The sequence below is a fragment of the Heptranchias perlo genome, chromosome 32 (genome assembly GCF_035084215.1).
Source record: "Heptranchias perlo isolate sHepPer1 chromosome 32, sHepPer1.hap1, whole genome shotgun sequence".
Lineage (NCBI taxonomy): Eukaryota > Metazoa > Chordata > Chondrichthyes > Hexanchiformes > Hexanchidae > Heptranchias > Heptranchias perlo.
The window spans coordinates 24,520,403-24,534,971 of record NC_090356.1 but is presented as its reverse complement, the minus strand read 5'-3'; the positions used below and the strand labels follow the sequence as shown (position 1 = coordinate 24,534,971).

The 14,569-nt window shown below is 42.4% G+C and overlaps 1 protein-coding gene across 1 annotated transcript in view; it reads right to left on the bottom strand.

The window, feature by feature from the left end:
* The window catches only part of exosc10 (exosome component 10), a 58,151-nt gene extending 43,806 nt beyond the window's left edge, over positions 1-14,345 (bottom strand). Inside the window, exons 1-5 of the mRNA XM_067970647.1 lie at positions 14,221-14,345; positions 4,624-4,760; positions 3,023-3,146; positions 2,400-2,504; positions 683-845 (exon numbers count right to left, since the gene is read on the bottom strand). Of these exons, the coding sequence (XP_067826748.1) occupies positions 683-845; positions 2,400-2,504; positions 3,023-3,146; positions 4,624-4,760; positions 14,221-14,328 (637 nt within the window). The 5' untranslated portion in view covers positions 14,329-14,345. The remainder of the gene's footprint in view (positions 1-682; positions 846-2,399; positions 2,505-3,022; positions 3,147-4,623; positions 4,761-14,220) is intronic.
* Positions 14,346-14,569: the final 224 nt, after the last annotated feature.

Sequence of the window (14,569 nt, the reverse complement as noted above, 5' to 3'; positions counted from 1 at the left end):
AATTCTTCAATCGCATCTCCTAAATTCTCTCCTTGGCTTTATATTCTGTTTCTCTTACTACTACGCAATAAAGTGCCTTGGAATGTTTTGTATACTAAAGTCGCTATATAAATGCAAGTTGTTGCTGTTGATGATAACTATTGGCTGGCAGGGCACACAAGTCCAAACCTAGATTTTATTGTAAGGAAGGAACAGGCTCTGCACCCAAGTGGAGGAGTGTGCACTCAGCATTAGAACGCTTATCCAGAATCAAGCTCAAGAACCTGAATGCTTCAAATCAAGGGGTGAAGAGGACAGTGCAGCTACAGATTAGGAGAAAATGGACTGCAATTGGAAAAATTGACAAAATTACATGACTGCTAAGTAGAAACTTAATAAAAATATTAAAAATACTAAGCTTGGGATCACAAATTTTCAACAAAAATCCCACAAACTATTTCTTTAGAAATAATATGTACAGTTTATTGACCTCTTCTCTTCTGAATATTGGTTTCAATAACTTTTGGAATTAGAACTCTAAACAGTTGCGATCCCAGTGTGTATGCACTAATTTAACACAACAAACAAGACATGATTCACATATTTACTTTAAAAAATTTGTAGCTGAAAAATGCCTTCAGTAAATTAGGCCTCGTTTACAGCACCTGGTTCCTTCAAAGGTTATCAGTTTTCTAGGTCATACCTTCTGGGAGTGGTTTCATGGCATTGGGTTTGGTGAAGAGTTTTGGTACGAAAGGAGTATTGGAATTGTCGACCTTCTCCTTGAACTTCATCTGAGGACGTGGGATGTTTTTAGCATGAAACAAGCGGAATGTTTCAGATTTTGATTTTTTTGTTTCAGTATTCTGAAAAAGAAACCCAGTGAAAACATTACGAGCTGTTTTCCACTCATGACGTGCACCTTTATATAGCCCAGTGTTTTACTTAACTAGAGTTGAAATATGTACGGTTTGGTGTGGACTAAGTATCAATCTACACTTGCTAGTCCCCATGTGGCATATCTCAGACAACTTAATGGGGAAGCATAAAACATGGGGTTGTTGTCGCATAACAGTCGGAGGATTTATTAAAATATGTATTGTTCCAAGAGAAGCAGTTAACTTACATCACTCTACCACCCAGTTGTAGCAAGCTTCTACTGTCCAGGGACCAGAAAGGATCCAATTGTACCTGATGTGAATTCCGTAGTTGCACAGCTTATGTTAAATCCAACTCCAGATTCCACATCCCAGATATATTTTCTAACAACGCAATTCAGAATCTAATTCAGCCCGTATGATTACTGCGGCTGAATCGGACTAAACTTTGCTGGTTTTGTTTGTTCTGGGATTTTGCAAGTGAACTTATCTCTAATATAGAGCTCCACCAACTGCAGGAGTGTGATATAACTGAAGTGTATTACAAGGTCAGAAAGAGAAGCCCTGAAATTATACGAAGGTACACTAGCATTCATTTAGTGCATTCATCTGAAATTCCGCTCTCTGCTGTTTTAGCGGAGGTGTTAATCTACTTGAAATCACAGACCCCTGTTAAAATAGTAGAGAGATGAATTTCTGAACACATTATGCATTTGAATGTCAGTATCTCAGTGCAATTTCAGGGCCAGAGTGTGATTAAAAAGGGTCTTTCGGGAGGCACTGAGGGGGGTCAAAATGTCCACTTCCTTGCTTGAATTAAACAATTGTAGAGTATCTTTATGTCCCAAGCAAGGAAGTCACAATTAAATCACAAACATAAGAAAAGCCAGGAATGGAAAAATGCCATTCAGCCCATCCCTCCAGTTCGCCAACGCTCTCAACGCAGAATCCAATGGTATTTTCAACAACCCCAATGCTTTTGCCTTTATTATCGTATATATCAGACCTGGAAAGTTTGAAATAACTTTTATCACTAATTAAAAGTAGTACTTACCTGTTTTAAATTTTCTCAAATTTCCATTTATCTGCTCTGGTCCTATTTTCCTGACTTGCTTTAAAGTAATATCCTGGGTTTATCTATAACATTTTATATATTTCAGCATAGTCCTCCTTAATTCATCACATCATCATTTCGACTGTAAAATTTAAGCTTCTCTAATGTTTCCTCATATATATCCTCATATCCCCTTTATACATATAGAACTTCTTTGTTGTAACAGAAAAACAACACAATACTTTAAGTGTAAAGCATAACTTTTGCAGGTTTCTCTTCTACTGGTCTGGCTACAAATACTAACATTGTATTTGGTTTGTTAATTACTTCGCCAGAGTCTAAAACTTTGAAAGTGACCTATCTGATTACGGCCAGGTCCCAGTCTGAGTGTCTCTGTGCTAATTCAAATCCATTCGTTGTACACTTAGTACCTAGACATTTTTGACCTATGCCGAACACAGAATATTCAGAAGCCAATCAGAGCTTACCCTTCGGTTCCAGCTGGAGATGATGGTTTTTGGAGGCTGAAGTCCTGCTGGGAGAACTGGCTGCTGATTCTTGTTCACACCAGAAGCTTCGTCCAGCAAAATACCCTGAAGAAAATGCAGCGAGTAATCAGGAATATTCAAGTGACACGAAAATCCATAAGATAAAAATCTTCCATAGTATGCCAATCAAAAAATGTTAACACTAATTTATTCCAAATCCCAGGTCTTGCTATCTCTGATTTCTTCTTCCTTTTTGTATGAACTCACAGAGAATCATGCGATTTGGTATATAAAAACACAAATAAGTTACACTATCATAAAAATGCTTCGATGGGTACACTTTCAAAAACATACAGTTACAAAGGTAGTGAGTAATTACAAAATTATACTTTGTGTTGATTGTCAATTCATACGCAGTCAATTCTCTGCTCTAAATCAAATCTGCAAAACTAAATGGGGAAAGTACTCGCTTTCTTATGTGTTTAAAGCAGCTGCATTTTGTAGGTCACTCCTGCTAAATTAAAACTGATGTCCGTTCTGCAGATTTCTCCCATTTGACAGGCACGTGACAGCGTGAATGTCAATATAAAAATGAGGCACAGCAACAGCTTTGTCATACGTACTACTTGTTCTAGAATGACATCGTTTGCATCCACCAGTAAGTCAAATTTGTCCTCCAGTTCTGTCACCTTGTTGCGACCTTTGATGTGACTCCGACAGCTGTGGTACTGCATAAGTTGACTCATGCTGTAAAATTAAATTTTTGAAAATGAATAAGCTGCTGTGTTAAGTCTGTATAATGAGTTAATCCAGAGCAGTGCTATCACTAGGCTTATTTGGTGTATTGACACCAAAACCCCATTGGATAAGGACTGCTTTAATATTGTGACAACACATTTCTTGTGTGATACTCAATTTATCACCTAAAATTGTGTCCATCACTGCCACCACCAGTCAGAGACCTTTAACCGGCAGACTTCACCTTAGCATAACACAGCTCTACTCTCTCCTGGCATAAGCTTGGAAGGACAAAATCTGTAACTGGACTAATGGGCATTTTGCACCGTTCCAACTGACATGGTACGAAAATTTTACATGCACACCATCACACTTTACAGAAGTCCGAGTGACATTTCAGAACATACCGACTGATTTGAACAATGCATAAAAATTATCAAGTGCATAAATAAAGGGTTCAATGGTATTAGAGTGTAGCAAAGTTATACTGTAAGACACTAACTATGAGATAACATGAATGGGGGAGGGATGAAATATATTCACTCTCAATTAATGAGCAAAACTATTGATGTCAATAGTTTCATCATACTGGCCATCCTCTCCAATAGTGTTTATACAAAGTTACTTCACCCGCCTTAAAATAGTCTGAATGGACAGCTGTCATTTTTATAATCTTTGCATGGCTATAAAGTCGTTCATCCAGGATTAGCTGAGAGAGTGGGGGGCTTATATTGAAGTCCTCTTTCTGCTCCAAAATAGCTTAATAAATGTAATGGGAACAGATGTAGCTCACTCTACAAAGTGCACCTCTGGGTTGTGAGCTGCTGTCTTGTGACATGCTTACTAATACATGTTATTTTCAGCCGTGTAAATAGATGAGGTACCCCTGATGATGCCTCATCTCACTCCAACCTATAAGCAGGTTGTAAGCAAGCTTATGCATTTCGGACGTGGCTATGACATCCCACACGCACCTACAGAGCAGCAAGCTCATAAAGGAGCACGAAAATAAGTGGGGGAAATCCCCTCACCGTTTCCCTAGTCACCCAAGCCGGGCTTCCCAGCAACCATCCAGTATCTCGCCCAAAAGGTCATTCTTCATGCATAAGCCCAGACAATGAGCATTAGCAGACTATTGAACTGCGATAGGCATCAGAGAGAAGCCCAATCCTGTCCTCATCTGACAGCCACAGACACAGCAGAGGGTAACTGACTGACAATCAGGAATGGTATTTGACTGATTTTTCTCATTCTCAGTCCAGGGAGCTGAAGCCAACGGTAGCATCCCAACTGCTACCGTACCTGATGTCAGCAAACTCAATATAGACTGGAGATCAAATCTCGAACCTCTGGTCTAGATTCCAGAACCTCCCATGCCTAGTACTAGGCAGTGCTATTATCCACTAAGCCAGCAGGGGTGCTAAGCATACACATTTTTACTTGTCCACCTGATTAAAGAAAACTTATCTGTTGTATAATTTCTCACCAGTTCAGGAGTCGATCGGCTTGCGTGTCACAGAATGCCTGAAATCCAGGAAAACTCCGGTAAAAATCAAACTCATCACCAGATTGAGGGAGTCCATTGGAGGCTTTTGTGGCTGAAACCACTGTTCCCAGAACATGCTGCATTAAACACAAGACAAAAATACATGACTGATTAGAATTGTTGTTTCTAAGTCACATTACTGTCTGGTAGCCTAGAACGGAACAAGATTATATGTGTTGAAAATAAAGGGGAATAGATTCAATGTGGTTTCAGCCACTAGCTAGCAATTAAACTATGATCTGGTGACAATGGGGTTGATTGTAATCTCCACAGAAATCAATGCCATCTCTCAGTAAGTGGAAAATAGATTAGTGTTGGAAATTATCACATTGCACTCTTCTGCATATTATTTATTAGCTGTAAACAATTACAGTACTGTCATAAAATACTCGTGATATCATTTGAGAACCAACAGTGTTTTTACACTCACGCCCAAGTATATAACATTTTTTTCAGCCTATATGGGTGTAGTTACAGAAAGAACTTGCAGTTTTTAATATAGCATCTTACCAAGTCGCAGAAATGTCCCAAAGAAATTCATATGCAATGAATCACTTTATAGACAAATACGGCTACCATTCTCAATGCAATAGAAACACAGAAAATTTACGGCACAGGAGGCCATTCAGCCCATCGTGTCTGTGCCGGAGGCTCCACAACAGCAATAGGAACAGGAGTAGGCCATTCAGCCCCTCGAACCTGTTCCACCATTCAATTAGATCATGGGTGATCTGTATCTTAACTCCAACTACCTGCCTTGGTTCCCTATCCCTTAATACCCTTGCCTAACAAAAATCTATCGACCTCAGTTTTAAAATTTTCAATTGACCTGGCCTCAACAGCCTTTTGGGGGTCGAGTGTTCCAGATTTCCACGTCCCTTTGTGTGAAGAAATGCTTCCTGACATCACCCTTGAACAGCCTAGCACTAATTTCAAGGTTATGCTCCCTTGTTCTGGACTCCCCCGTCAGAGGAAATAGTTTCTCTCTATCTACCCTACTTAGAAAATATCAGCGGGATTAGACAAAGTCAACATGGATTTATGTAAGGGAAATCGTGTTTGACAAACCTACTGGAGTTTTTTGAGGATGTAACTGGTAGGATAGATAAGGGAGAACCAGTGGATGTGGTGTATTTGGATTTTCAGAAGGTCTTTGATAAAGTCCCAATAAGAGGTTAGTCTGCAAAATTAAAGCACATGGGATTGGGGTTAATATACTGGCACGGATTGAAAACTGGTTAACAGACAGGAAACAGAGAGTAGGAATAAATGGTCTTTTTCAGGGTGGTAGGCAGTGACTAGTGGGGTACCGTATGGATCAATGCTTGGGCCCCAGCTATTCACAGTATATATCAATGATGTGGATGAGGGAACCAAATGTAATATTTCCAAGTTTGACACAAAACTGGGTGGGATTGTGAGTTGAGGAGGATGCAAAGAGGCTTCAAGGTGATTTAGGCAAGTTGAGTGAGTGGACAAATACATGGCAGATGCAGAATAACGTGGATAAATGTGAAGTTATCCATTTTGGAAGGAAAAACAGAAAGGCAGAGTATTATTTAAATGGTGACAGATAGGGAAATATTGATATACAAAGGGACCTGGATGTCCTTGTACACCAGCCACTAAAAGCAAACATGCAGGTGCAGCAAGCAGTTGGGAAGGCAAATGATATGTTGGCCTTCATTGAAATAGGATTTGAGTAGAGGAGCAAGGATGTCTTACTGCAGTTATACAGGGTCTTGATGAGACCACACCTGGAGTATTGTGCGCAGTTTTGGTCTCCTTACCTAAGGAAGGATATACTTGCCATAGAGGGAGTGCAGCGAAGGTTCACCAGACTGATTCCTGGGATGGCAGGACTGTCGTATGAGGAGAGATTGGGTCGACTAGGCCTGTATTCACTAGAGTTTAGAAGAATAAGAGGGGATCTCATTGAAACGTATAAAATTCTGACAGAGCAATACAGACTGGATGCAGGGAGGATGTTTCCCCTGGCTGGGGGGTCTAGAACGAGGGGTCACAGTCTCAGGATACGGAGTAGGACACTTAGGACTGAGAGGAGGAGAAATTTGTTCACTCAGAGGGTGGTGAACCTGTGGAATTCTCTACAACAGAAGGCTGTGGAGGCCAAGTCACTGAATATATTTAAGGAGATAAATAGATTTCTAGACACAGAAGGCATCAAGGGGTATGGGGAGAGAGCGGGAATACGGCATTGAGATAGAGGATCAGCCATGATCATATTGAATGGCAGAGCAGGCTCAAAGGGCCTACTCCCGCTCCTATTTTCTATGTTTTCTAAGTACTATATCTAGGGGAATCAAGGGATATGGGGATCGAGCGGGAAAGTGGAGTTGAGGTCGAGGATCAGCCATGATCTTATTGAATGGTGGAGCAAGCTCGAGGGGCCGTATGACCCACTCCTGCTCCTATTTCTTGTGTTCTTACCCTATCAACTCCATTAATCATCTTAAACACCTCAATAGATCACCCCTTAATCTTCTATACTCAAAGGAATACACGACCAGTCTATGGAACCTGTCCTCATAATCTAACCCTTTCAGCCGTGGTGCCATTCCAGGGAATCTGCGCTGTATCCCCTCCACGGCCAATATATCCTTCCTGGGGCGCAGTGCCCAGAACTGAACGCAGTACTCTAAATGGGGCCTAACCAGAGCTGTAAGTGTAACATAACTTCTACTCCTTTGTATTCCAGCCCCTTTGAGATAAAGGGCAATATTCCACTAGCCTTTTTAATTATTGTTTGTACCTGTCCACTGGCTTTTAGTGATTTCTGTACTTGACCCCAAAATCTCTCCGCTCCTCCACGTTCCTAGCTTCTCACATTTAGAAAATATTCTGATCTATCTTTCTTAGGTCCACACATTGAACTCCATCTGCCACAGTTTTGCCTACTCACCTACTCTATCAATGTTCTGTTGCAACTTTCTGCTCCCATCTACACTATTTACTGTGCCACCTAACTTGGAGTCATCAGCAAACTTGGATATACAGCTCACTATTCCTTCAACCAAGTCATTTATAAATATAGTGAAAAGCTGAGTCCCCAGTACAGATCCATGGGGGACACCACCAGTCACATCCTGCCAATTTGAGTACATACCCATTATCCCTACTCTCTGTCTCCTATCTCCTAACCAATTCCCTACCCTAATGTGATAAATCACCAGTTAATCTGTTTTTGGTGGTATTGGTTGAGGAAGGCATGTTGGCTGGGACACTGGGTACTCTCTGCCCTTCTTTAAATAGTGACTCTGGATCCTTAATGTCCACTTCAAGCACTGAAACCAGCTGACGGGTCCTCGGTTTAATATCTCATCTGAAGTACAGCACCTCCGACAATGCAGAACTTCTTCAATACTTCAATGGAGTGTTCTCAAGTCCCGGAATGGGGCTTGGACCCACAATTTTCTGATCAGAAGCAAGAGCACTATTAAGCTGAAACGAATGGAGCAGAGAGTTAAGAGTTTGTAACTATTGCCCCATATTATAAAAACATAAGAAGCAGGAGCAGGAGTAGGCTATACGACCCCTCAAGCCTGCTCCGTCATTCAATAAGATCATGGCTGATCTTCTACCTCAACGCCATTTTCCCACCCAATCCCCATAGGGTCCAAAAATCTATCGGTCTCAATCTTGAATACACTGAACGCCTGAGCATTCACAGCACTCTGGGGTAGAGAATTCCAAAGATTCACAACCCTCCGAGTGAAAATTTTTTTCCTCATCTCGGTCCTAAATGGGCAACCTCTTATCTTTAGACTATGACCCCTAGTTCTAGACTCTCCCGCCAAGGGAAACAGCCTCTCAGCATCTACCCTGTCAAGCCCCCTCAGAATTTTATATGTTTCAACAAGAACTCCTCTCATTTTTCTAAACTCCAGAGAATATAGGTCCATTTTACTCAATCTTTCCTCACAGGGCAACCCTCTCTCCCCAGGAATCTATTTAGTGAACCTTCGTTGCACCCCCTCTAAGGCAAGTAGATCCTTCCTTAGGTAAGGAGACCAAAACTGTATACAATACTCCAGATGTGGTCTTATCAGAGCCCTATATAATTGCAGCAAGACCTCCTTACTCTTATACTCCAACCCCCTTGCAATAAAGGCTAACATGTCATTTGCCCTCCTAATTGCTTGCTATACCTGCTTGTAAACTTTGTGATGCGTGTACAAGGCCACCCAAATCCCACTGAATACTAACATTTCTTGGACTCTCACCTTTTAAAAAATATTCTGTTTTTCTATTCTTCCTACCAAAGTGGATAATTTCACATTTCCCCACATTATACGCCATCTGCCACCTTCTCACCCACTCACATAACCTGTCTATATCCCTTTGCAGCCTCTTTGCACCCTCCTCACAGCTTACTTTCCCACCTAGCTTTGTATCGTCAGCAAACTTGGATACATTTTTTTTATTCGTTCATGGGATGTGGGCGTCGCTGGCGAGGCCGGCATTTATTGCCCATCCCTAATGCCCATTACACTCGGTCCATTCGTCTAAGTCATTGATATATACTGTAAACAGCTGGGGCCCAAGTACTGATCCTTGCGGCACCCCACGAGTTACAACCTGCCAACCCAAAAATGACCCGTTTATTCCTACTCTCTGTTTTCTGTCCGTTAACCAATCCTCAATCCATGCTAATATATTACCCCCAATCCCATGAACCCTAATTTTGTGTAACAACCTCTTGTGTGGCACCTTATCGAATGCCTTTTGAAAATCCAAATATACTACACTCACTGGTTCCCCCTTATCTACCCTGATAGTTACATCCTCAAAAAACTCTAATAGATTTGTCAAACACGATTTCCCTTTCATAAAACCATGTTGACTCTGTCCAATCATATTATGATTTTCCAAGTGCCATGTTATTATGTCCTTAATACCAGATTCTAGCTGTCAGGCTAACTGGCCTAGAATTCCGTGTTTTCTCTCTCCCTCCTTTCTTGAATAGCGGGGTTACATTTGCTATCTTCCAATCCACGGAGACCGTTCTACATACAAACATATGAATTAAGAGCAGGAGTAGGCCATTCGGCCCCTCGAGCCTGCTCTGCCATTTGATATGATCATGGCTGATCTGATTGTGATCTCAACCCTACTTTCCCGTCTACCTACTATAACTTTTGACTCCTTTGTTAATCAGGAATCTATCTAACTCAGCCTTAAAATATTTAATGACCCTGCCTCCACTGCTCTCTGGGGGAGTTCCACGGACTCACGGCCCCAGAGAAAAAATGTCTCCTCATCTCCGTCTTAAATGTGAGACCCCTTATTTTTAAACTGTGGCCCCTAGTTCTAGTCTCTCCCACAAGGGGAAACACCCCCTCAGCATCTTATATGTTTCAAAAAGATCACTTCTCATTCTTCTGAACTCCAATGTATACAGGCTCAACTTGTCCAACCTTTCCTCATAAGATAACCCCCTCATCCCAGGAATCAGTCGAGTGAACCTTCTCTGAACTGCCTTCAAAGCAATTATGTCCTTTCTTAAATAAGGAGACCAAAACTGCACACAGTATTCTAGATGTGGTCTCACCAATGCCCTGTACAACTGTAGCAAAACATCTCTACTTTTATATTCCATTCCCCTTGCAATAAATGACAACATTCCATTTGCCATACTAAATTTTTGTGATTCATGTACTAGGACACCCAGATCCCTCTGTACCTCAGAGTTCCGCAATCTCTCTCCATTTAAATAATATACTGCTTTTCTATTCCTTCTGCCAAAGTGGACAAGTTCACATTTTCCCACATTATACTCCATCTGCCAAATTTTTGCCCACTCACTTAACCTATCTATATCCCTTTGCAGACTCCTTATGTCCTCTTCACAACTTACTTTCCTACCTACCGTCGTGTCATCAGCAAATTTAGCAACCATACATTCGGTCCCTTCATCCAAGTCATTGATATAGATTGCAAATAGTTGAGGCCCAAGTACTGATCCCTGTGGGACTCCACTCGTTACATCTTGCCAACCTGAAAATGACCCATTTATGCCTAGTCTCTGCTTTCTGTTAAGTAACCTATCCTTTAATCCATGCTAATATGTTGCCCCCTACACCACGAGCTCTTATTTTGTGTAGTAGCCTTTGATGTGGCACCTTGTCAAAAGCCTTCTGGAAATCCAAGTACACAACATCCACAGGATCCCCTTTATCCATGTTCCTTGTTACTTCCTCAAAGAACTCTAATAAATTAGTCAAACTCAAAGAACTTGTATAAATTAGTTCTAGGATCTAGGGAATTTTGGAAGATCAAAACCAATGTATCCACTATCTCTGCAGCCACCTCTTTTAAACCCTAGGATGTAGGCCATCAGGTCCAGGGGATTTGTTGGATTTTAGTCACATTAATTTCTCCAGTACTTTTTCTTTACTAATCTTATTTACTTTAAGTTCCTCACTCTCAGTAAACCCTTGGTTCCTCACTATTTCTGGTATGTTTTTTGTGTCTTCTACTGTGAAGGCAGATACAAAATATTTATTTAACATCTCTGCCATTTCCTTATTCCCCGTTATAATTTCTCCTGTCTCTACCTCTTAGGGACCCACATTTACTTTTGCTAACCTCTTCCTTTTATATACTTACAGAAGCTCTTACAATCTGTTTTTATATTTCTTGCTAGTTTACTTTCATATTCAATTTTCTCCCTCCTTATCAATTTCTAGATTATCCTTTGTTGATTTCTGAAACCCTCCCAATCCTCAGGTTTACTACCCTTTTTGGCAACATTGTAAGCATCTTCTTTCAATCTAATACTATCCTTAACTTCTCTAGTTAGCCACGGTTGGATCACTTTTCCTGTGGAGTTTTTATTCTTCAAGGGAATGTATATTCGTTGAGAATTATGAATTATTTCTTTAGATGTTCGCCATTGCTTATCTACCATCATATCTTTTAATCTAATTTTCCAATCTACCTTAGCCAACTCGCCCCTCATACCTATGTAATTGGCTTTGTTTAAATGTAAGATCCTTGTTTCGGACTTAACCATATCACTCTCAAACTCAATATGAAATTCTATCATATTATGATCACTCTTCCCCAGAGGATCTTTAACTATAAGATTACTAACTAACCGTGTCTCATTACACAATACTAGATCTAAAATAGCCTGTTCCTTGGTTGGTTCCTCGACATATTGTTCTAGAAAACTGTCTTGAATGCAATCCATGAACTTGTCCTCCAAACTACTTTTGCCAATTTGGTTTGCCCAGTCTATATGAAGATTAAAGTCCCCCACGATTATTGCATTATCCTTGTTACATGCTCCTCTAATTTCCTGATTTATACTCTGTCCAACACTTTTAGGGGGCCTGTAAACTACTCCCAACAATGTTTTCTGCCCCTTGTTATTTCTTAGCTTCACCCATACTGATTCCACATCCTGATTTTCTGAGCTAAGATCCTTACTCACTACTGCTTTTATCTCATCCTTTATTATCAGGGTTCCCCCCTCCCCCTTTTCCATTTTGCCTTTCTTTTCTAAAAGTCAAGTACCGTGGAATATTAAGTTCCCGACCTTGGTCACCCTGCAACCACGTCTCAGTAATGGCTACCAGGTCCACATTTCTATTTGAGCCATCAATCTTGTTATGAATGCTTTGTGCCTTCAGATATAGTGCCTTTAATTTTAACTTTTCACTATTTTTCCCTGATGTGGCTGTAGTCACTAATGCACTATTACCTTTGTTAAACTCTCTGTCCCTTCCTGACACACTGCTTGTTTTTACCCAAAACACTACACTGCTCTGCAAGCATTGACTTTTCTCTTTAGACTTATAAATTTACTCTTACCTGAACCCTCCCTTTCTCATTAGTTTAAAGCTCCATCTATCGCTCTAGTTATTCAATTCACCAGGACACTGGTCCCAGCCAGTGGAGCTCGTCCCAACGAAACAGCTCTCTCTTTCCCCAGTACTGGTGCCAATGCCCCATGAATTGAAACCCCTGCATCCCACACCACTCTTTCAGCCACTTTTAACCATCTAATCTATTTGTCCCGATGCCAATTTGCACGTGGCTCAGGTAGTAATCCAGAAATTACCACCTTTGAGGTTCTGCTTTTTAATTTGGACCCTAGCTCCTCAAACTCCCCCAGCAGAACCTATGTCGTTGAGTCCTACGTGGACCACGACATCAGGAGTCTGTGCTGTTATTGTTACTGGACTAGTAATCCAGAGAACATGAGTTCAAGTGCCACCATGACAGTTTGTGAATTTGAATTCAGTTTACAAAATCTGGAAATAAAAAGCTGGTATTAGTAAAAAGTGATCGGATTGTCGTAAAAACCCAACTGGTTCACTAATATCCTTTAGAGAAGGAAGCCTGCTATGCTTACCCAGTCTGGCCTATATGTAACTTCAGTTCCACACAAATGTGGTTGACTCTTAACTGCCCTCTGAACTGGCCTAGCAAGCCACTCAGTTGTAATAACCATTACAAAGAACAATAGCGGTTCAAGCCCACCACTACTTTCTCAGGGCAACTTGCGGTGGGCAATAAATGCAAACCTTGCCAGCGATGCCCACACGCTGAGAATTAATTTTAAAAAAAGATGGTCCACTCGACTGGGACGTAAGCACTGAATCAGGACACGGCGAAAGCACATCCTGCCCAATCGACCTGCAAAGTCCAACTCACTAACATCTGGGGATATGTGCCAAATTTTGAGAACTCTCTCAGACTAGTCGAGCGACAGACTGACAGTCATGCTCACAGAATCGTACACATCAGCCAACGTCCCAGACTCGTCCATCACCATCCCTGGGTAGATCCTGCCTCACCGGTAGGACGGACCCCTCAGAAGTGGGGGAACGGTTGTATACAGGGGGAGGGAGTTTGCTGGGGGTCCTCAACATTAAAAAGCATTTGGACAGTTACATGGGTAAGATGGGTATAGAGGGATATGGGTCAAGTGCAGGCAATTGGGACTAGCTTAGTGGTATAAACTGGGCGACATGGACATGTTGGGCCGAACGGCCTGTTTCCATGTTGTAAACTTCTATGATTCTATTGACTCCAGACACCATGAATTCTCATGGCTTCAGGGCAAACATGGGCAAGGAAACCTCCAGCTGATAACTAACCACCACGATTCCTCCATGGGGTGAACACCACTTGAAGGAAGCAGAGAGAGTATCAGGGGCACAGAATGCAATGGATGGGGAGGGGGTTAGCCAGGGCCCCCACTCCTGATCGTTGATCCAGTGACCACCCCCCCCACGGAACTATGAGCTTTTCCGGCCGGGTCGCAGTGCCCCACACAGTCGAACAGCTTGCTGTCCGTGAGGCTTCACGTGGGAGCTGTGATATCGCCCCGGCTCCGCGTGGTTTACCGGGGCGGGGGTGTAGGATCTCACTCCCTCCGCTCCACAGCGACTGATGAGCAGCCCACGGCCGGTGGTGGACGTGGGCCTGAGGCCTCAGCTGCTCCGGGCCGCCGCCGCCGCCGCTCAGATCCCTTCCCAGAATAAACCACACTACACGGCCAACCTTGACAAAGCTGTCAGCATCGCTGAAGCCGGGGATGGGGCCCCCGCCGCCGCCGGCCGGCCGCTCTCCCGGTCCCCGATCCTCCGCCGAGCTCCCCTGTGCCGCCATCTTGCAAACTGGAATACTCTCGCGAGAATTGGGGAGGGCAGCTGGGAACTCTCGCGAGAGTTGGGGAGTCCCAGCCCCAGCGGCAGGGGCTGTCCCGCGCTGTCTGGGGGCCGCACGTGGCTGCGCTGGTCCCGGGCCCGGCTTCAATCTCGCCTCATTTTTACTGCCCAGCGTGAAACCGGCGGAGAGGAATTTTAAGATGGCAACTTTGCAAAACCCTCTAAAAATGATTCCCTTTTCC